Genomic DNA, 24,150 nt, shown 5'->3' with positions numbered 1-24,150 from the left:
CATTCTGACTGGTGTGAGTTGGAATCTCAGGGTTATTTTGATTTGCATTTTACTGATGATTAAGGATACTGAACATTTTTTTCAGGTGCTTCTCAGCCATTCAGTATTCCTCAGTTGAGAATTCTTTGTTTAGCTCTGTACCCCATTTTTTTTTACGGGGTTATTTGAATTTCTGGAGTCCAGCTTTTTGAGTTCTTTGTATATATTGGATATTAGTCTCCTATCGGACTTAGGATTGGTAAAGATCCTTTCCCAATTTGTTGGTGGCCTTTTTGTCTTATTGACAGTGTCTTTTGCCTCACAGAAGCTTTGCAATGTTATGAGGTCCCATTTGTTGATTCTCGATCTTAACAGCACAAGCCATTGGTGTTCTGTTCAGGAATTTTTCCCCCTGTGCCCATTTCTTCAAGGCTTTTCCCTACTTTCTCCTCTATAAGTTTCAGTGTTTCTGGTTTTATGNGGAGTTCTTTGATCCACTTAGCCTTGAGCTTTTACAAGGAGATAAGAATGGATCAATTTTCATTCTTCTACATGATAACCACCATTAACTGATATTTCTTGTTGACTTTTTGTCTGCTTGACCTGTCTGTTGATGAGAGTGGTGTATTGAAGTTATATACTACTACTGTGTTGAGGTAAATCCATTAATATTTGTCTTATGAAATTTGGTGCATCAGTGTTCAGTGCATATATGTGTAGAATTGAGATACCATCTGGATGGGTTGTTTTTTTCCAGCCTTTACCCTAAGGCTCTTTCTATTTGATGTTTAGGTGAGTTTTCATAAGTAGTAAACATCTAGGTCTGTTTTCAAATCCAATCTCCTGGCATCCATCTTTTGATTAAGACATTAAGAGCATCGACACTTCCAGTTATAACTTAAAGGTGAGCACTTAGTCCTTCATCCTGCTGTTTGCAATGTCTGCTGCTTCTGTATCTCACTTACTGTGCTATGCCATGTACTCTTTTCTGAGGCTTCACAGATATGCTCATCTTTTCTCTACCTTATGTAAGATTCATTTGAGGATTTTCTGTAGCTCCGACTTAGTGGTCATGAATTCCTTTAGTTTGTATTTACAGTGAAACATGTCTCTTCTCCTTCCATTATGAAATGCACGTTGCTTTATAGTGTAACCTGGGTTGGCAGCTATTGTACTTTTTCTTTTTATTATTGGATAATTTCTTTATTTACATTTCAAATGTTATCCCCTTTCCCAGTCCCCCCCCCAATCCCATAAGCCTCCTATGCTTCTATGAGGGTGCTCTCCCACCCACCCACCTATTCCTGCCTCCCCACCTTGACATTCCCCTACACTGGGGCATTGATCCTTCACAGGACCAAGGGCCTCCCCTCCCATTGATGTCAGATAAGGCAATCCTCTGTTACATATGGGGCTGGAGCCATGAGTCCCTCCATGTGTACTCTTTGGTTGGTGGTTTAGTCCCTAGGAGCTCTGGGGGTGGGGGTCTGCTTGGTTGATATTGTTGTTCCTCTTATGAGGTTGCAAACCCCTTCAGCTCCTGAAATTCTTTTCTCCACTTGAATCATTCTATTAGTGAGGCTTTCCACTGAGGTTATTATTTGACTTAATTGAAAGTTACATTTCTAGTCTGATTTTTTTTCAATATTTCTCTCTTTATTGAATTTTACTTTCATAGTTCGTATTGCCTTCCATTTTTTCATTATGTTGTTGACCTCAATTCTTTTTTAATCCATTAAGTATTTTTGTGAATTAGTATACCCCCTTCCCTGATTTTTGTTTTGTTTTGGAGACAGTGTCTCACTGGGTTGCTTTTAATGACCTGCAACTATGTAGAGCAGACTGGCCTTGAAATTACTGAGATCTGCCTTTCAAGTATATTAAAGACATATACCACCTTGATTAGTCTATTTATTTGCTCTCTGTTTTTTTTAAAAAAACAGATTTAATATTATTTTTTAATGATTTTGTCTTTCAGTTTTAATTATTTTATTTTAATTTATGTGCATTAAATATTTTATGTTTTTCAGTGTTTTGTGCATATATATGTCTGTAAACCATGTGTATGTCTGGTTCCAATGGAAGCCAGAGGAGAGCATAGGATCCCATAGGACTAGACTTGTAGATGCTTATGAGCTGCCATGTAGTTGCTGGGAAGTGAGCCCATGTAAAGGAACACAGTATTGTGTGCATGAAAGTATTACTTCAATGTGTGGATACTTCATTCCTCCTTAGAATAGGGAACAAAATACTTATGAAAGGAGTTACAGAGACAAAGTTTGGAGCTAAGATGAAAGGATGGACTATCCAGAGACTACCCCACCCGGGGATCCATCCCATCATCAGCCACCAAACCCAGACAATATTGCATATGCCAGCAAGATTTTGCTGAAGGGACCCTGATATAGCTGTCTCGTATGAGGCTATGCCAGTGCCTGGCAAATACAGAAGTGGATGCTCACAGTCATCTATAGGATGGAACTCAGGGCCCCTGATGGAGGAGCTAGAGAAAGAACCCAAGGTGCTGAGGGAGTCTGCAACCCTATAGATGGAACAACAATATGAACTAACCAGTACCCCCAGAGCTTGTGTCTCTAGCTGCATATGTAGCTGAAGATGGCCTAGTTGACCATCATTGGGAAGNGAGGCCCCTAGGTCTTGCAAACTTTATATGCCCCAATACAGGGGAACACCAGGGCCAAGAAGTGGGAGTGGGTGGGTAGGGGAGCAGGGCAGGGGGAAGGTATAGGGAACTTTCGAGATACCATTTGAAATGTAAATAAAGTAAATATCTAATTAAAAAAGTCGAAGAAAAAAAAAGAATATGCATAGACAAGAACTAAGACTAGCAGTTAATATTAGTGTGAAAAAGGGAAAAATAGAGGAAAAGGCAAGTAGAAGAGGGGACAGTGGAGATGAAGCAAGGACAAAGGTGGAGTGGGAAGAGGAAGGAAGCAAATGCAACCAGGCAATCTGAAACAGTCACAGCTTTGGGAAAGATGATGAAGGCTCCCCTATTCCTCCAACTCTAGGGCAGACTGTTTGGGGGAAAGCTTATCAAAAGGAAAAAAGAAAAGAGGAGGAATGATAAGCATCAAGTAAGAGAATAAAAATGAAGCAAAAGAGCTGGGTTGGACTGTACAGTAATTTCTCACCAGCAGCAGTTCTGGTCTTGCCTCTAGAGAGTCCTTTGAGGGTCATGGATGCCAGGTATACTCCTGGGTCATCTTAGTTTGATGTAGAAGTTGGCCACACCCCTATGTGCTCTTTTGCTAGTCAGGTTGTGAATGGTAGTTATACCTCAGGGCTGTTTTTTATGATCTGACTGAGGATGCATATCACGGTCCCTTTCAAGATCAAGGGTATCTTCAAAATTATCTGTGTTCTACTGCAAAGGTAAATTAGTGGCTCATTATGGCGGCACATGCCTTTAATCCCAGTGCTCATGCAGAGGCACACAGATCTCAGTGAGTAGAGGGCTGGCCTTGCTTAGCTAGCAAACTGGAGTGAGACCCTGTCTCAAAAACTCAAAACCAGGATGACTTAGATCAGATTTCTGCTTCACTGAATGTGGTACAGTCCCGATCCAGAACATTTTTCCTTTGCTGGGAAGAGGTGTTCTGCAGTCCAGGCTGCAGATTTTATCTCAGGACACTTGTTCTATGTTTTCAGAGTGTGGGGCAGAAAGCTGCCAGGCTGTTCACTAAACAGCAGTCTCTAAATGATGGTATTTGAGACTGCCCCATCCAGTACAAGAGGAGTGGGTTTTCCTGCTCTCTCCCCTTTCTGCCAGTGCAGCTAGCTGTCATACGCAGCTCTTGTCTTCTCTCTCTTTAAAACCGGCTGTACTCACAGTGCACTGCAGCCATCCCGAGGCTCTCGGTCTTTTGCTGCCATCTGCAGCTGCACTTGCTGTGGCTTGCTGAGCTGGCCTCTCTCTCCAGGACAGCCTCTAGGTTTTTTGCTTTACAACTTTCCACTTTCCTTTTGTTTCTGAAACTAGAGATTTTCCGCCATTCCCAATCTCTTAGAATAGCTGCTCTCCACCTATTTCTAGGTTGCTCTTCATAGATTCTAGCTAACTATTGCTTGGTGATGTTTACCATCTTTAGCTCTAAAAATTTGTTTAAATCCCACAGAAACACAGTTTAAAATTTCCTTTTCTTTTTTATACAAGAGAAATAGTGCCAGTGAACTTTTGGCTTTAGAGAGAAAAGTCATTCGTGTTTTTACTTTTTCTGACAATACTGTATCAATTTAAATATTATCAGGAGATCATTGTATTTATCAAAACAACCAGCCAGCATCACAACATTTAAAGATAAATTCACAAAGTGGTAGTGACATAAATACAGCATGCCCACAAGATTCCTCTTTAGAAATAACATTTGCAAAAAGACTTAAAGAATAAAAATTATGTTCATTTCTCTATATCACACCCATAGTTATTTTGTGAGTAGATAGATGCTCTTACAGTTTGAAGCTGACTCCTTCAGGGGTCAAAATTTATGGAAGGAAAAGGGTGAAATAAATTAATACTGATGATATATATATATATATATTCCTTCATGTATACTTAAAGATGATGTAATTATACGCGACATCATATTTCTATTTTTGGAATAAACTATTTGAAGTAGTCACAATTCATTATTGGCTTCAGTAATGGATTGGATTACTAATATCGTAGTATTTTGTGCTTAGATCATAAATATTTTTCTTTACAATGCTTAAAATAACATGAAATTATATAAGCTTTATAATATGATGAGTTTTCTCTGATATTACCATATTAAAAGTCATATTTTATCTCTTGTGGCCTTTTGCTTTCAGCCTATTCTTCTTCTGCTAATGAACCCAGGCCAGCTTGTTTCTGTCACTATAGGTTGTTTGCATGCCATTTGATTGTCTGACTCTATCTCACTAAAAATATGTACCTTATACTCACCATTAAAATGAAATTTGGGCATTTGAGAGAAGAATTTGAGACTGAGTTAACAACAAAGCACATAAAAAAGTAATCAAGTTAAGAAAATGATTTTAACCCTACAGAGTAAATAATTTGCATGGTAGAATAAGAAAGTAGCAATAGAACAGTGCAAATAGTTATGCTTTATTGGGAGCTAGGCATATAGTATGTACATGCATACGGAGGAGGATATAGAAAAGAAAATGCTTTTCCTAAAAGTTAGTAAGTAGTAGAAAAAATATTAAGATACATCAGGTAAAAATATCTAACTAATATCAGAAAGGAATAAAAGCAATTGAATCTAGACAGGAAGATATTAAAGTAAGACAGGACATATGAATTTTAATCATCACATTGTTTCTTATAGAATTATCTGACTTGTTAAACTATATGCATGACAGAGGTAGAAAATAGAACTAAAGAGAAGCAAGTCGGACATGAAACTGCACTGTGTTAATCACTGTACTTTTGATCATCGTTCATGTTGCTGCACCTGTTAGTAATATATTTTAATTGTTTCATGGTATTTTATTTCATGATTGTATTTATTTAATTCTTTTAATGATAGACACATGAGCTATTTCTGGTTTTTTACTATTATGATTAAAGTCACTAATCTTATAATTAAGAACATAATTTTGTGGACATATGCCTTAAATTTTCTTAGGTGCATATGCCGTGGAATTGCTAGTCTGTTGACGATATGTATTTAGTTTGTTTACAATTTGTCAGGTAGTTTTCTAAAGTGGTTATAAAATAATATATTTTGTTCATCAACAGCATATGAGAGCTATGTTATTCCATGTTCTTTATTTTTTCATTTAAAAGCTGATTATGGTCACTCTGGTAGCCATGTAGCTTCTGGTCATTATTCTAAGTTTCACTTCCCTGATGACTGTTTCCACTATTTACTCTCTTTCAGACAGTTCGGCATGGTTTTCCTTATCAGCCCACAGCATTGGCCTTTGATCCAGTCCAGAAAATCTTAGCTATTGGAACAAGAACAGGTGCTATACGAATGTATCCTTAATTTTTGTTAATTATTTTCTACAAGAATGCCAATTTTGTCTGCTTGAACCTTCAAATAGGTAAAGAACATATAACCAGATAAAATGTCTTGCTTCCTTATAAATGAGTAACTCTTGGGAAAATCACCACTGTCAAGTTTCTTTGTACTACTTTCATCTTTGAGACCACTGTTGATGGTCCCTTCTTTAGCTCCTATTATTGCTTGCTTACAGCAGTATTTTTTTTTTCTGATCTGTCTAGTTAGAAGCTTATCAATTATACATGAGGATTGAATTTTTGGACTCATATTTCTTTATTGTTTACGTCTATTCTATCACACTAATTTCTACTTTAATCTTTTAAAAATTTACGTTGGGTTCAGTTTGTCCTGTTTTAGTTTCTTCAGGTAGAAAGTCATAAGTCTAAGAACTTTTTATGATATGTACATATAGTGTATAGGTTTAATTCCAAATGCATTTTAGTGTCTTCTCTATTTTTTCTTTTTTTCTTTAAATTGGATATTTTATTTATTTACATTTCAAATGTTATCTACATTCCCAGTTTCCCCTCTGCAAACCCCCTATTCCATTCCCCCTCACCCTGCTTCTATGAGGGTGCTCCTCCACTCAACCATCCACTTCCACCTCACTGCCCTAGCATTCCTCTACACTGGGGCATCAAGCCTTCACAGGACCAGTGGCCTCCCCTCTAATTTATGCCAGATAAGGTCCCTTCAGCTCCTTCAGTCCTTCCCCTAACTCCTCCATTGGGGTCCCTGTGCTTAGTCCAATGGTTGGCTGTGAGCATCCACATCTATATTGGTCAGGATCTGGCAGAGCCTCTCAGGAGACAGCTGTATCAGGCTCCTGTCAGCAAGCACTTCTTGGCATCAGCAATAGTGTCTGGGTTTGGTGACTGCATGTGGGATGGATCCCCAGGTGGGGCAGATTCTGGATGGCCTTTCCTTCAGTCTCTGCTCTACTCTTTGTCCCTGTATTTCCTTTAGATAAGAACAATTCTGGGTTAAAATTTTAGAGATGTGTGGGTGGTTATCAACCAAGGGGGCATGCCTAACCTTTGGATATGGTCTCAACAAGTTCTCCCTCCCCTTTGTGGCTATTTCAGCTAATGTCATCCCTATGGGGCCCTGGGAGGTTTTTACTTTCCTAGAATCTGGGACTTTCTGGTTGCTACCCCCAGTTCCCAATCCCCCATTGCTACATACCTCTGTTCAAATTCCTGACCCTCTGTACATCTCCATTTCCACCCATACCTGATTTTGTCCCTCTTTTTCCCTCCCCTCTTCTCTTCCTCCCAAGTTCCTCCCACCCTCTACTTCCCTTGATTATTCTATTCCGCCTTCTAAGTAGAACTGAAACATGCACTCTTTGGTCTTCCTTCCTCTTGAGCTTCATGTGGTCTGTGAATTGTATTTTGGGTCTTCCAAGCTCTTTGTCTAATATCCACTTATCAGTGAGTGCATAACATGTATGTTCTTTTGTGACTGGGTTACCTCACTCAGGATGTTATTTTCTAGATCTATACATTTGCCTGTGAATTTCATGAAGTCATTGTTTTTTATACCTGAGTAGTACTCTATTGTGTAAATGTACCACATTTTCTGTATCCATTCCTCTGTTGAAGGACATCTGGGTTCTTTCCAGGCTCTGACTGTTATAAATATGGCTGATATGAACATAGTGGAGCATGTATCCTTATTACACATTGGAACATCTTTTGGGTATATGTCCAGGAGTGGTATAGCTGGGTCCTCAGGTAATACTATGTCCAATTTTCTGAGGAACCACCAGACTGATTCCAGAGAGGTTGTAACATCTTGCAATTCCACCAGTAATGGAGGAGTGTTCCTCTTTTTCCACATTCTTGCCAGCATCTGCTGTCACCTGAGTTTTTGATCTTAGCCATTCTGACTGGTGTGAGGTGGAATTTCAGGATTGTTTTGATTTGCATTACTCTGAGGTAGTGTCTGTCTTTGTCACTGAAGTGCATTTCCTATATGCAGCAAAATGCTGGGTTCTGTTTAAGTATCCAGTCTGTTAGTCTATGTCTTTTTATTGGGGAATTGAGTCCATTGATGTTAAGAAATATTAAGGAATAGTGATTGTTGCCTCTTGTTATTTTTGTTGTTAGAGGTGGAATTATGTTTGTGTGGCTATCTTCTTTTGGGTTTATTGAAAGATTATTCCTTGCTTTTTCTAGGGTGTAGTTTCTCTCCTTGTGTTGGACTTTTCCATCTATTATCCTTTATAGGGCTGGATTTGTGGAAAGATATTGTGTAAATTTGATTTTGTCATGGAATATCATGGTTTCTCCCTCTATGGTAATTTAGAGTTTTTTTTTGGGGGGGGGCTGGGCTGGCGTTTGTCTTCTCTTAGGGTCTCTATGACATCTGCCCAGGGTCTTCTAGCTTTCAGTCTCTGGTGAGAAGTCTGGTGTAATCCTGATAGGTCTGCCTTTATATGTTACTTGACCTTTTTCCCTTACTGTTTTTAATATTCATTCTTTGTTTTGTGCATTTGGTGTTTTGATTATTATGTGACAAGAAGAATTTCTTTTCTGGTCCAATCTATTTGGAGTTCTGTAGGCTTCTTGTATGTTCATGGGCATCTCTTTCTTTAGGTTAGGGAAATTTTCTTTTATAATTTTGTTGAAGATATTTACTGGCCCTTTAAGTTGGGAATCTTCACTTTCTTCTATGCCTATTATCCTTAGATTTGGTCTTCTCATTGTGATCTGGATTTCCTGGATGTTTGGATTAGAGGCTTTTTGCATTTTGCATTTTCTTTAGCTGTTGTGTCAATGTTTTCTATGGAGCCTTCTGCACCTGAGATTCTCTCTTCTATCTCTTGTATTCTGTTGGTGATGCTTGCATCTATGACTCCTGATCTCTTACCTAGGTTTTCTATCTCCAGGATTGACTCCCTTTGTGATTTCTTTATTGTTTCTATTTCCATTTTTAGATTCCGGATGGTTTTGTTCAGTTCCTACACTTGTTTTGTTGTGTTTTCCTGTCATTCTTTAAGGGATTTTTGTGTTTCCTCTTTAAGGGTTTCTAGCTGTTTACCTGTGTTCTCCTGTATTTGTTTAAGGGAGTTATTTATGTCCTTCTTAAAGTCCTCTATCATCACCATGAGATGTGATTTTAAATAAGAGTCTTACTTTTCTAGTATGTTGGAGTATCCAGGGCTTGCTGTGGTGGGAGAACTGGTTTCTTATGATGCCAAGTAGCCTTGGTTTCTGTTTCTTATGTTCTTGCCCTTGCCTCTCAACATCTGGTTATCTCTGGTGTCAGCTGGTCTTGCTGTCTCTGACTGTGGCTTGTCCCTCCTGTAAGCCTGTGTGTCAGCACTCCTGGGAGACCAGTTCTCTCTGGGAGGAATTTGCATATGGAAATCTGTGGCACAGCTTCAGCTCCTGGGTGCAGACAGAAACCAGAAGGATCTTGTCCTTGGCTGTTCCTTGATTCCCGGGTCCTGATGGCTCTGGGTGGATCCCTGTTGGGCCAGGAATTTGAGCAGAAGTGGTGGTTTCACCTGTGTTCTCAGGTGTGTCAGCATTCTTGGGTGACTAGCTCTCTCCAGGTGCGATTTTGGTATGGAGATCTGTGGCACGGGTCAGTTCCAGGTGCAGATGGAAACCAGAAGGATCTTGTCGCAGGCTGCTCCTTCGTTCCTGTGTCCTGAGGGCTCTGTGTGGGTCCCTTGGAGCAGATGTGGTGGTCATACCTGTGCTCACAGGTGAGTCAGCACTCCTGGGAGACCAGTTCTCTCTGGGAGGAATTAGTGTATGGAATGCTGTGGCACAGGGTCAGCTCCGAGGCACAGTCGGAAACCAGAAGCGTCTTTGTATTTTTTTTTTTTTAACGAAACCTTTTATTTTGAGATTTATATTTAGGTGTAAGAAATGTTTCTGTGAAATCTCATATATTCTTTGACCCAGTTTGTTTTACCTGTAACATTTTATAAATCTAATGTGTGATATCACAACTAGGGAGCTGAAGAGATAGCTAAGTAGCAAGAGCATTTGCTGCTCTTGCAGAAGACCTAAGATTGGTTCCTAGCACCAGCATAGTGGCTCCCAATGTCTATAACTCCATTCCAGAGGATTTATGCACTCTTTTGGCTTCTGAGGGCACCAGGCATACACATGGTTCTCATAATTCATACAGGTAAAACCTTAAAAGTAATATTCTACACATCTACAGTCACCTTATTTTGACAAAGAGGCCAACACTACACACTGGAGAAAAGGTAGTATCTATAACAAATGACATTGATAAAACTGGGATAACTGCATGTGCAAGAATGAAACTAGATTTTTTTCTCTCTAAATCTTCATGAAACTCAACTCCAGTGTATCATAGACTTCGATGTAAGATTTGATATCCTGAATCTGAAGTAAGGAATATACTTGAACTTATTGACACAGGAACATTTATTCACTGCTAGTGGGAGTGTCAACAGTTGCAGTCACTAAGGATGTCAGTATGGAGATTTTTTTAAAAACCTAGAAATAGATTTGACCTGATCAGCCATACCACTCTTGAACATATACCTAAAGCTCTCTGTAGTGGTGGTTTGAGTGAGAATCTCCCCCTCCCTCAGGCTCACATACTTGAATGTTTCAACTAGTTTCCTAGTTGGTAGAACTAATTTGGGAAGGATTAGAAGGTATGGCCTTGTTGGAGGAGGTACGTCACTTGAGGTTTTAAAAACCCACACCAGGCTAAGTCTCTCTCTGCCATCAACTTGTGGAACAGAAGTACTCTCTTAGCTACTGTTCAAGTGCTATGTCTGCCTGCCTGCTGCCGTGCTTCCTGCCATAGTGGCCATGAACTCAGTCATTGAAACATAAGCAAGGTCCAATTAAATATTTTCTTTAATAAGTTGTCTTGGTAGAGACAAAGTTTGTATCCTATTGTAGAGGAACTTGCTCATCTGTGTTCATTACTTCTCTAATCACAATAGTCAGGAAGTGAAAATGACCTACTTGTCCATGAGTAGGTAATGACTATATGGTATATTTAAAAACAGAACATTATTGATCTGTAAAGAAAAAATGAAATTGTAAAATTCATACACAGATGGATAAATCTAGAAATAATAATTCTGAGTGACCAGAAGGACAAATGTCCTATGTTTTCTATCATTTGTGAATATTAGCTTTGCATCTTCACATATGTGTGTATCATTGGCAATGCCCATAGATATCAAGAAACTATTAAGGTGCTATGTTTAAGGGAGGGCTTCAAGGAAGGTATATAGAAGACAGTGGTATAAAGGGCTAAAAGAAGATAATGGAATAGGAAGGGTTTAATGGGATGGGTAATAGGAGGACAGGGGAGAGAAAAAATACAGGGAAGGAAGGAATAGAATGAATAATTCTAAACACTTTTTAAAAGTCATATAGAAACCTACTATGGGAGAAATCCCCTAACATATATACTTATACATATATAATAAGAGTTTAAATAGAATCACCCTATTATGTAATAATAATGCCCTTACTAGACATAAACTAGCAAATAAAAAGGACATTGCCACAAATGGGTTATTTCTTTTGGAGTTGTTGGCCAATAAGGTATCATAAACTCTCCTAAACATTAAAGACTATTGCCAAAGCTTTTAACCTCCATAACCAGACAGTAAGACTGCATTGCTGAAGACACTACATAGTTGAATCCCAAGAACACAGAGAAACTGAGCCAGGACTCATCTGGAAGTTTCATGCCTATTGGCTAGCTTTTACCATGCTGGAAGATGCTATGCAAGCTAATGGAGGAGAAAAGCAACCGTTTATATTATCCAGCTACAGTAATGATTGGCCTGGCAAGACATGCTCACTTGGGCAATACTGGCATGTCCACTGGTGCAATATTGGTACAAATATTTTTTTAAAGATTTATTTATTTATTATATGTAAGTACACTGTAGCTGTCTTCAGACACTCCAGAAGAGGGAGTCAGATCTTGTTAAGGATGGTTGTGAGCCACCATGTAGTTGCTGGGATTTGAACTCTGCACCTTTGGAAGAGCAGTTGGGTGCTCTTACCCGCTGAGCCATCTCACCAGACCCATTGGTACAAATATTATGGGAATAACTAACTACTTTCTGCTTAGCTTTAAGGCCCACTCCACAAATTGAAACTCATGTATAGTACCAATATATTAGCCTAAGAACCTGTGGCAAGATGGGTCATAGGCCCTAGGGAAGAACCTCTTATTGTTACTCTGCTAAATAGACATATTAGTATAGTAACTCCTAATAGATTATCATTATATACATAAATTAGTGTACTTTTTAACTCTCATCAGAACATCTTTTGTAGTAGATGTCAACTAATACAGAGACCTACGACTTGTCAAGATGCAGAGAATAGGAAACTACAGAATCCCCAGACCCAAACGAGACATCCATATTATGTCCCTTCCTCCTACAGCTCAGGAATCATTTTGGAAAAGGGGGATAGAAATACTAAGAGTTGAAGGAATTAAATGCCTCCAAGGAAACAGCATTTTCTGGACATAGTAGGGCAGTTGTACATATGAATTCAGGATAGGTGAGACAGAATACACAAGACCTGGGCAAGCTCAATCCAGACAAAAATCCCAGGATAGAGAGAAGAGGTAAGCTCAAATTCCCACCTCTTGCTAAGCAGTGGATAGCTGATGGAAGAAGCAGAGTCAGTTTTCTTTAAGGGTGTCACCCTTGGTGGGTTGGTTGCCAGGGGAAGGCTATGCATCCAAAAGCAACGGGTAGTACCACCTGTAATTGATGAGTTAAAAGAAGAGCCCACAAAGTTGGGTGGGTAGGAAAAGGGGGTGGAACTTGGAGACATGGTGGAAAGGTTAAAAAGTTAAACAAACAAACAAACAAAAAACTGTTTAACCAGCACCTCCCCAAATCAATAGCATAATAAAACATAAATAATGTGTAAAAAAAAATCATGTCATAATCAGGATGAACTCTGTAAACAGGGCATTTCTTTCACTATAAGGATTCCTCAGGGTGCCTACTTAATTGTGACATCTGACTTAGTTTTGTTCCTTTTGCTGTGATCTAATGCCCTGAGTAAACAACTTAAGGAAGAAAAGTTTTATCCTGAGTACATCATGACGTGGGAAAACCTAGCTGCTGGAGCATGACGCTAACTGGCCACATCAACTGTCAGTCACATCAACTTTCAGTAGCTCTTCAGATAGAAGGGAAGCCTCAAGAGTTCCTCTAGGTCCCTGATGGAACACTGAAATGCCCAGTCTTGTGTAAGGCCACAGCAACTGTATGCCCTGACTGCAAAGATCATGCTATATCCAGTAGACAGTGTTTCCTTAGCACATACCTTCCCATCCTCCTCCTCTTACAGTCTTCCTGACTCTTCTTTTACAGTATTCCCTGGGTCTAGTGGGGGTGAAATAGCTGACCTGTTTGGGGCAACAGTCAACTTATTTTCAATACTTCGAACAATTATTTCAGCATTATTTCTCTATTGAGTTCCATTTTCATATCTTACATTGACTTTTTTTTTTTAATTCCATTTAGCTGTGTGTGCTGTCTTGGAATTCTCCCAGGAATGTATTTATTTCCTCATTTCTTTGAGCATATTTATAATCATTTTGAGTTCATCATCTAGAGCTTTGTCTAAGTAACTCTCGGGAGGCTCCATTAGGCCCTGGGACTAATTTTTTTTTTGGAGGATACACATTACCTTGGCTTTTCATATTACTTTTGCTTTTACATTTACATGTGCAAATCTAGAATTAGATTGTTAAATGAATTTATTTACTTATTTTAACTCACTTTTTTTCTTTCAGTGGAAGTGTTTGAAATATTTCAGAGGTACTATATGGAAGCAGGACTGAAGGATCATTTCCTTCTGTAAGACTGGCATTCAGGGTACCAGGTTTCATTCCCAGTGTTCTCCTAGGAGAATAATGCTATTTGCGATAATAGCCCCTGTGCAGTGGGGTAAACCCACTGTGGAGATAGAGTCAAGTACAAACATTCACCCCGTGAACACCAACCATTTTAGGGAGTAAAGGGACACTGAGAGTACCATATGAATGTTCTTGTATATTAATTATTGTGGATATGAGGTGGGTAAAAACACAATAGGACATAGAGGTTAGCACTCGGATGATAGAAAGTAGAGGGATGCCTTAGTTAGGGTCACTATTGCTTTGATAAAACACCATGACCACAAGCAAGCTGGGAAAGAAAGGGTTTGTCTTACACTTCCATATCACTGTCAATCATGGAAGGAAGTCGGGGAGAAACTCAAACAGGGCAGGAGCTGATACAGAGGCAGTAGAGATCGCTGCTTATTGAGTTGCTCATCATAGCTGTTCAGCCTGCTTTCTTTTTTTAAAATTATTTTATTAGATATTTTCTTTATTTACATTTCAAATGCTATCCCGAAAGTTCTCTATACCCTCCCCCCACCCTGCTTCCCTACCCACCCACTCCCACTTCTTGGCCCTGGCATTCCCCTGTACTGGGGCATATAAAGTTTGCAAGACCAAGGGGCCTCTCTTCCAAATGATGGCTAAATACTCTATCTTCTGCTACATATACAGCTGGAGACACGAGCTCTGGGGGGTACTGGTTAGTTCCTATTGTTGTTGCACCTACAGGGTTGCATCCCCCTTCAGCTCCTTGGGTACTTTCTCTAGCTCCTCCATTGGGAGCCCTGTGCTTCATCCAATAGCTGACTGTGTGCATCCACTTCTGTGTTTGCCAGGCACTGGCATAACCTCACAAGAGGCCGCTATATCAGGGTCCCTTCAGCAGAATCTTTCTGGAATGTGCAATAGTGTCTGGGTTTGGTGACTGATGATGGGATGGATCCCCAGGTGGGGTAGTCTCTGGATAGTCGATCCTTTCGTCTTAGCACCAAACTTTGTCTCTGTACCTCCTTTTATGGGTATTTTGTTCCCTATTCTAAGGAGGAATGCAGTATCCATCCGTTGGTCTTCCTTCTTTTTGGTTTTCTTGTGTTTTGCAAATTGTATCTTGGGTATTCTAAGTTTCTGGGCTAATATCCACTCATCAGTGAGTGCATATCTAATGACTTCTTTTGTGATTGGGTTACCTCACTAAGGATGATATCCTCCAGATACATCCATTTGCCCAAGAATTTCATAAATTCATTGTTTTTAATAGCTGAGTAGTACTCCATTGTGTAAATGTACCACATTTTCTGTATCCATTCCTCTATTGAGGGACATCTGGGTATATGCCCAGAAGAGGTATTGCTGGATCCTTTGGTAGTACTATGTCAATTTTCAAAGTGGTTGTACAAGCTTGCAATCCCACCAGCAATGGAGGAGTGTTCCTCTTTCTCCAGTCTTCGGTTATGCTTGCAGCTCTGGTTCTGACTGTAGCTCTAGTTCCTGCTCTCTTCTGACTTTCACTTGGCTTGAGCTGGAACTGGCTCTTTACTCTCTGGACTGAGTTTTAGCACATTTTCACTCAGTGGTGACAGAAACCAGGGACAGATGGCTATGAGGGGCAGGAAAATTAAGGAAGATGCTCAGAGCAACAGCACACTAGGTAAAATTGTGCCCCTGGTTCCAAGGATACAGAATCACACAAAAGAGGCTCTTGCCAGAATTTGTTGCTTAAGTTACATAAAAATCACATTTATTCTTTACTTACTTTTTTTGTTTTTTTGTTTTTTGGTATATCCCATAACAGACATCTTAACTAAGTCATTCTGGCTATCTGTACCAATGGCATGTTGTCTAAACTTATATCTGTCACCCACAGCCTTTATTTCCTTTCAGATGAGCTGTTAGATCATTCCTTGGTGTTCTCATGCTTAGCTAGTCTTTGGCTACATGCTCTTTGGAGGAGGGGCCAGTGTGAGCTCTTCTATTCAGCCACCATTTTTTTGTTTTGTTTTGTTTTGTTTGTTGTTGTTCCTAGTAACAGAGAGTGGGAGAGAAAAGGTTGTAAGATGTTGCTTTGTGTGTGAAAATTTAAAACTAAAATGCATGAGACTGAGGCCATCCAGTCTTCTGGTGTGACTGGAGAGGAGGAGCCATGGTGGAGCAGCCATCCCAGTGTGGTCTGCTCATGGATGGGATGGCTGCAATGTTGAGAAAATCCCAGGAATTTTATCAACGCAAGATTCTTATTGCACTTGTATTTTTTGTATTAAAGTTTGCATGGTTTCTAATAAAGGATTCAAACCTAAAAAAAAGAAAAAGAAAAAGAAAAAAAAGATGTTGCTTTGTGATTCCCTTGCCCTCATCTCAGCCATTCTGTATTCTGCTTCTGCTTCTTGGTTCTGTAAATCAGTGTGTTTGAGCCAAACCACTTCTCAGCAGGTTCTGCTGGGCAGGCTGGCAGAGCCTCTGTGTGTGAGAAGCCCTTGCTGCCTGCTGCCTGATTTCCTCAGTGCTCTCTGGCAGAAGAACTTGCAGCTTGCTTTAGCCAGCCTCACTGATTTGACCTTTTCTCACCTGCTGCCTGTGGGGATCTTACTAGTCTTACTTGACCTTGTAAGTTCCTTTGGTTTTGTTTGTTTGTTTGTTTGCTTGTTGCTTTTTGGAAACAATATTGTTTTCTGTTACATTCTTCGATTTCACGAAGTTTCTTTGTTGAAGCTTCTAACTAACCATCACGCCCAGAGGTCTATTTTATTTTATTTTTTTCACATGATAGTTCTGGCTACAGTGTCTTGTAGAACAGATATTATGAAGGTTGGCAGCTTTCCAGTTATTCCCAACTTTGGAGGAAAAGCTTTTGTTAGAATAGAAAAATTTTGCTGGCCTGGGTGGAGACCTAGCATTCCAGTTAGGTTGGTTCAGTCAGTTTGGCTAATAGACTACTCCAGGAAAGTTGGTTTACTTTAGGTCATGCTAAAGAGACAGATGGGATAATCTTTAATGAGACACTATATTTTTTTCTTCCCAGAATCCCTTATTGTTAAGAATAAAGAACATTATTTGAAATATTTCTTACATGTTTTTCTTCTTTCGAGAACTCTGTTTGCTTCCCAGGTCCATTTTTTTTTTTTTTTTTTTTTTGGAATGAGTAATTTGTTTGTTTGTTTTCTTTAGTTCTTTCATATTCTGGATAATTAGTGCCCTTTCAGATGTATCACTGGTGATGATTCTCTTCCATTCTGTAGGCTTCCTCTTCACTGGGTTGCTGTTTCTTTAGCTGCATGAGGCCTTTTATTTTTATGAAGTTTCCCTTGTCAATTTTTGACCTAAGTTCTTGGGCAGATGGAGTTCTGTTGAGAAAATAATTTCCTACGTCTGTATTACATATGGTACTGCCTATATTTTCTTCTAACAGGTTCAGGCTTCACATTTAGAGTGATTCATTTGGAGTTAGTTTTTGTTTGTTCTTTTTCTTTTTTCTTTCCTTTTGCAAGGTGATGGGTATAGTTCTACCTTCATTCTTTTGCATGTGAACATCAAAATTTCTCAGCACCATTTGCTGAAAGTATTTCCTTTCTCCAGTGTATGCTTTTGTCGTCTTTGTTGAATATTAAGTGGCTGAAGTTACATGTGCCCATGTTCGGGTCTTTGATTTTATTCCATTGGTCTATGTGTCTGTTTTTGTGCCAGCCCCATATCACTGTTGTTGTTGTGGGGTTTTTTTTCTTCGAAATTAAAACCTTTCTGGAATGACCTGCTTAGCCTCACTTGGAGGTGTGTTTCCAGGGTGATTCTAATCCAGTAAAAATGATGATGAACTAGCTATCAAAATAGGTTTTCTGTGCCTTTTCTTTCATGAACTCCCCAAACTCAAAAGTATGTTTGTTTGAAGTCTCAAAAATTTCAAAGGATATCTTGGATCTTTTTCATTACTTCCTGTTTCATTGTCTGGGATAATTCAAGAAACTTGTCTTCAGGTTTGGATATTCTTTGTTATGCTTGATCTAGTCTGCTATTGAGAATTTTGCCTGTATCTTTGAATTTGACATACTGAGTTCATTTCTGAAATGTCTGTCTGAGATTTATTTTCAAAACCTTTATATCTTTGCTGCACTTCTCACTCACATCATGAATTGTTCACCTGCTTTGCTGTATCATCTGTCTTTGTTCTCTTCAATTTAACTCATTTTCTTTACAGCCATTCCTTTAAATTCTTCCTTGGATAATGCACCCTTATCCTTTACTTTGAAGTCTAGAGCCTCAATTGTGTTTCTTTGAAGGTATCAGGTTAACTTTGTGTGTGTATAATATATATATATATATATATATATATATATATATATATTACTTTACATTAAGGTTTATGTATAGGTGGATCAGCAAGCCCTCCCATATACATCTCTCCACTCTTCTTCAAATTCATGGTCTTCATTTTTTTTAACTAATTATTATTACATACATATATGTATTCCTAAATATAACCTGTTTAAACCATGTAATGCTATTTATATGTATGTTTTCAGGGTTGACAGTTTGGCTCTAGACAACTAATTGTTGTGCTCTTCCTTGGAGAGAACCACCTCTCACTCCCAGCTTTGCTCAGTTGTCTGTAGTTCTTTGTGTAAGGTTGAGCCTTCCTGGGAATCTTTTTCTCATCAGTTTGGCATGTTCGTTGCTGTCATCTTTGTTCAGTCACATTTGGGCAGTCATGTTGGTGAGCCTTTATGGGAATAGCTTCTGACATTACTAGGAAATACAATCTCACAGCAAATCCAATTATCCAAAATATCCAAATCCCTGGACTCTTATATCTTTCTACCACCTCTTCTGCAATATCCCCTGAGCCTTAGATTTGGGAGTTCTTTTACGTGTAGCCATTGAGACTGGGCTTCACAGCTCTTCATTTTGGAGGCCTCTAGAGTGCCCTGTCTGTGATTTGAGAGGCAATAAGAAGTATAAGAGCTCTTTGCTATATTTTTCCTGAGATTACCATTCTTTCTACATTATAGAGTTTCTCTAAGCTTGTTTATACTGCTACCTCTAGAATGTTTCTGTTTTAGGGAAGGAAGGATTAAGAGGAATGGAACAACTGTATTTTGGCAGAACTGGAAGATTCCATCCAAATGTTTTCTATTTATTATTTGTATTTATTGTATTTTTATTCCCATTCAGTTTAAAAAATTTTAAAAACTGAATAAACAAATTAATTAGTGGAAAATATTTTTAAAATTCTGCTTGATTTATTTTCTTAATTTCTGGATTATTTATATTATTTAGCCTTCAAATATCACATATTTTCCCAGTCACCTTTATATTATTGAATCATAGTTTAAATTCTGTTATGGTAAGAGAATATATTTTGTATAACCTGAGTTATTTTTACATTAATTGAAGCATTTTTTTTTACAGCCCTGTATATTTTCCCATTGACAAATGTTAGATGTATTTGCAGTTGTTGAGCAGATTGTTCTATAAATGTCAGTTAGGTCAAACTAATTTATGATATTGTTCAAATCTTCTGTATTTGTACTGACCTTCTATCTACTTCCTATTAAGACAGTGGCATTATAATCTCCCATTACAACTGTAGATTGATCTATTTATATTTATAGTTCTGTCAATTTTTGCTTTATGAAATTTTCAGCACTGTCATTAGATATGTAAACATTTAGAAGTAAATCTTCTTGACAAATTTAAAATTTTAATGATTTTATGTCCACAGTAAACTTTTTTGATCTGAAATTTACTTTGCTCAGTGAACATAGACACTCAAACTCTCTTTTGGTTAGTCTTAATATAGTATATCTTTGGAAAATATATAGTCTATTTTTAGCTTACAATATTTTAAAATTTGTTTATTATAGGAAGCATAAAATATGTATTTCTTATTTTGTTGTACAGTTTGACAATCTCTGCCTTTGAAAAATAAAAATAGATTTTATAATGTGAAAACCAGACTTACATTTTAATGATTATTCTTTTAAGAATTATCACTTATGCTATCTAACATATTTAATTTTTTACTTCAGATTTATTTACTTTTTATTTTTTATTTTATGTGTATGGTATATGGGTGTTTTGCTTGCATGTATGTATGTATGTATGTATACCATGTACATGACTGGTGCCCAGGGATGCCAGAAGATGGTGTTGAATCTCTGAAACTGGAGTAACAGATGATTGTGAACCACCACGTTGGTGCTAGGAATTGTCCCTGGGTCTTCTGGAGTAGCAATCAGTTTTCTTACTTGCTATGCTATGCTTTCAGCTTCCAATTTTTTATTTAATTTTTAAAGCTTATCATATAGTAAAGTCATCTTTTAAATTTTGATCTTCTTTTATGAAGTGTCTTAGGGTTTTATTGTTAATAGATGCCATGACCACGGCAACTCTTATAAAGGGAAACATTTAATTGGGACTGGTTTTCAGGTTCAGAAATTTAGTCCATTATTGTTATGGCAACAAGCATGTGTGCATGCAGGCAGACAGGGTGCTGGAGAAATAGTTGGGAGTTCTGCATCTGGATTGGTAGACATCAGGAAGAGAGACTGACATTGGGCCTGCCTTGAGCTTTTGAAACCTCAAAACTCACTCCTTGTGACACACTCCCTCCAACAAAGCCATACCTATTCCAACAAGGCCACACCTCCAATAATGCCATTCCCTGAGTCTATGGTGACCATTTTCATTCAAACCACCACATTCCACACCCTGGCCCCTCTAAGCTTATAGCATATCATAATGCAAAATGCATTTAATCCAGCTTCAAAAGTCTTCAACTCCTTTCAGCTTTGTTGACTGCAACACACTTCTCTTTCTTCGACTGGCTCCACTTCCTGTTGACAGCTTTCCTTGGCAGGTATCCCACAACTCTGGCATCTCCAACATCTTGGGGTCTCCAAGGCCATCCAGGCTTCAGCTTCACACAGTGACCTCTCTGGGCTACATGCAGGGACAGCTCTAGCATGTGCCTGGCCTCAGTGGCTTTCCTTAGTCATAGAGAGAGATTTTATAACCCCTTTTTTGTATCCTTGACTCTAAAGCCAAAGCCATGTGTCTCAGTTTTGCTGCTTGTTGGGGCTGAAACATAGCCTCTTTCAAATATATTTTCACCAGCTTTCTGTTTTCGTTGGTTTCTTTCACTGCTTATGCTATGCAATGTTTGGCTGTCCTAAAACTCAATCTCTAGACCAGGCTGTCCTTGAAATCAGAAACTCAAGTGCCTCTGCCTCCAGAGGGCTAGGATTAAAGGTATGTAGCACCACCCCTGACCATAAGCTTCTCTTTAATTCCTTTTCACAAGTTGGAAGACTAGCTGGGTGAGATCTTGCCATGAGGTCAACACTCCCTTTATTCCATTTAACAACAGGCTTTTCTTTAATCTGTTTATCTCCTTGGACTGACTTAGCTCCATTCTACTTCCTGGTGTCCTATTTCTCCTCAAACTGTACATTTTATATTTTTCCTTGCTCAGCTTTTTCCTTTTCATTATAGATCTGAATAAAAGTGAACACGAATAACCACACAAAAGAGTCAATACTAGGCTGTTCTGAGATTTCCTCGGGCAGATTATTCAGCCGAGGGCAAAAAGCAGTCACATTCTCAGCTAAAGTATTACCCAAATGGTCACATACAAACATTCTTTCCCTCTAAAACATCCTGTGCCAGGCCCCACAATTCAAATCACCCTCAGAACCACTGGCTTCCATGCTCTTACTAGTATTTAGTCCATTAAATCCCATCTGAAGCATTCAACTACTTTTCAAATCAGAAGTTTTGAAGTTCCAAAGCCCATATTCCTCCAAACAAAAGCATGGTCAGGCCTATCACAGCAATACCCCAACTCCTTGTACCAAGTTAAGGGTTTTATTGCTGTGAATAGATCCTGTGATCACAACTCTTATAAACATTAACATAAACTGGCCCCAGAGTGCAACAATTCTTTTTTCTCATCTTTTCAAGAATTGAGGTTATAGGCTAGAGCCATGAAATCTGGCTCATTTTTATATTTTAAAAAAAGAATTACTGTAGGCATTGTATAGTTTGACTATTGCTTTTTATCTCTAATCTGACATTTATTGCACTTTAATTGGAGTATAAATAGCTTATTTATAATGTGGAATTGGTATGATTGAATGAAGTCTAGGGTCTTGCAGATTATTTTCTAGTTCTCTTACTAGATCTGTTTTTTACTCCTATTCTATTAGATTATAAGTTTCAAAAACTGTTTTTACTTCCTCTCAGCGTTACTTAGTTGCCTGTAATTCTTTGTGTAGGGCTCAGGCCTCTTGGGCTCTGCCCCATCCCCCTTCCCTGGTCTATTCTTGTTGCCCTTGGAGGAATGAGAAGAGGAATATGATATAATTATAGTATAATCTCAAAACAAAATAATTTTAAAAATTGATGTTATTTGATATCATTGGTAGACATATTATTAACTAATTAACTTATTTAGCCCTCCTTTTAAAGAAATACTAGAACCACCTTTATCTAGGAGATGAGTTTTCCTTACTACTGAGGGAATGGTTTTCTTAGTGTTTTGCATGACTAGTCTGTGAATTTTGGGGTTTCTATATTGGATGGTGGGGACATGAAAAATTTCTGGTGTCACTTAACTTGCCCTTGTTTTTGTTTTGTTCTTTCTTGCTTTATTCTTCAAGAAGGAATTATCATTTTTGGTGATCTTGTTTGTTTGGTCTGGTGTATTCTTCAAGACAAATGTTATTTCTTTTTTTTGTTTGTTTTTTTTTTTTCTTTTTTCCTTTTCTTTTTTTTTTGTTTTTTTTTCTTTTTGTTTTTGTTTTTGTGTTTTTTTTTTTCTTTACCCCCCCCCCCCCCCCCCCCCCCCGCACACACACTTCATTTTATTCTGTCTTTTTAACAAAGGGAACCTGCTAGATTTCATAGCCCTAAATTGTGGCCTGGACATTCTCTATAGAGTACTCTGGAACAGTCATAAGTGTATGTCTTCCCTATAATCTTTCATCCTTTCTTCCTTTTGTCTTTTTTTCCCTTTATGACTTAGGTTAACTTTCTTTATGTAAACTTTTTCCCTTTTCAGGAACCACCATCATTCCTCATTTGATGTGCAGTGTTTGAAAGCTGCTGTGTGCATGGATGTAGTTGCATCAGTGTTGCTTATATTGTTTAATTGCTTGGGTGGAAGGATAAATCTGCCCCCTGTTTCTTCATTATGTCTGGAAATAGTTACCTTAGCATGCAATGTTTTATATTGATGAAAAGCAAATACTGACTATATATAGAAACATGTCACTTGGTAAGGAATACATTGATACATTTGTTCTGTGATGTTTGACTTTCTTCCCTTCTTACAATCTTCCACCATTTACCCTCCTTTTCTCTTTTGTTCTTTTTATGACTTACAAGTTAACTTTTTTTTTAAAAAGTAAACTGAAAATGATATTGCTACTATTTCTTAATATCTATCTTTGAAATCTTATTTTTAATGCAGAAACTGTTTTATACATTACTTGTTAATATATTTCTTTATAATCTATAGATTCTAAAATATTGTTAGAAGGGCTTTGTACATAACAATATTGCTAACATATTTAAGTATATTAAATTGTTTCATTTTGTGACAAGGTCTCTTTATGTAGTTCTGGCTGTTCTGGAACTCACTAGAGAGATCAGGATGTCCTATAACTCACAAAGACCCTCCTGCCTTTGCTCTTCAAGTGCTGGAATTAAAGGCATGTAACACTATCGTCAACTAATATGTTACTTTTTTATGATTTCATTTATTGCATTTTTCAATTGTTTGAACATACTCTGGGGAAACAAATGTTTAATCAGATGAATATTAAAAGAAATGAGATGTATCTGGGTTCTCAATTCTTGTTTCTCTTTGATGGGAAGGAACCTCCCTCCTTTTCATGTTTTACTATAGTTCTTCTAATTGCTAGAATACCTGTCATTTAAGTTTAAGTACAGTTAAGTTTGTGTAAAGCAAAATATTTCTACTCTGAAAAATAAGAACAATGAAGAGTCAAAACAATAGTTGTTAAATAAGTCAGATTCTCCTTCACTTTTTGATATTTGTGCTAACTCAAATGTTAGAATCCTTGACTTTTATTGTGTTAGACTTGGGAGGCCTGGTGTTGACTGTTACTGCCAACATGAAAGCGGTGCGGCTGTCTTGCAGCTCCAATTCCTCGTCAATGAGGTAAGTTCTTTCCTTTCCTTTCCTTTCCTTTCCTTTCCTTTCCTTTCCTTTCCTTTCCTTTCCTTTCCTTTCCTTTCCTTTCCTTTCCTTTCCTTTCCT

General features: G+C 38.1%; 1 protein-coding gene across 1 annotated transcript in view; it reads left to right on the top strand.

Moving 5' to 3' along the window:
• Stxbp5l (syntaxin binding protein 5 like) overlaps nt 1-24,150 on the top strand; it is a 290,875-nt gene that overhangs the window by 29,991 nt on the left and 236,734 nt on the right. The window contains exons 3-4 of the mRNA XM_021209026.2: nt 5,871-5,968; nt 23,970-24,051. Coding sequence (XP_021064685.1) covers nt 5,871-5,968; nt 23,970-24,051 — 180 coding nt within the window. The remainder of the gene's footprint in view (nt 1-5,870; nt 5,969-23,969; nt 24,052-24,150) is intronic.

This window comes from Mus pahari, chromosome 12, assembly GCF_900095145.1.
Source record: "Mus pahari chromosome 12, PAHARI_EIJ_v1.1, whole genome shotgun sequence".
Taxonomy (NCBI): Eukaryota; Metazoa; Chordata; class Mammalia; order Rodentia; family Muridae; genus Mus; species Mus pahari.
The sequence above is the reverse complement of the archived record's forward strand: the minus strand, read 5'-3'. Positions and strand labels throughout refer to the sequence as shown.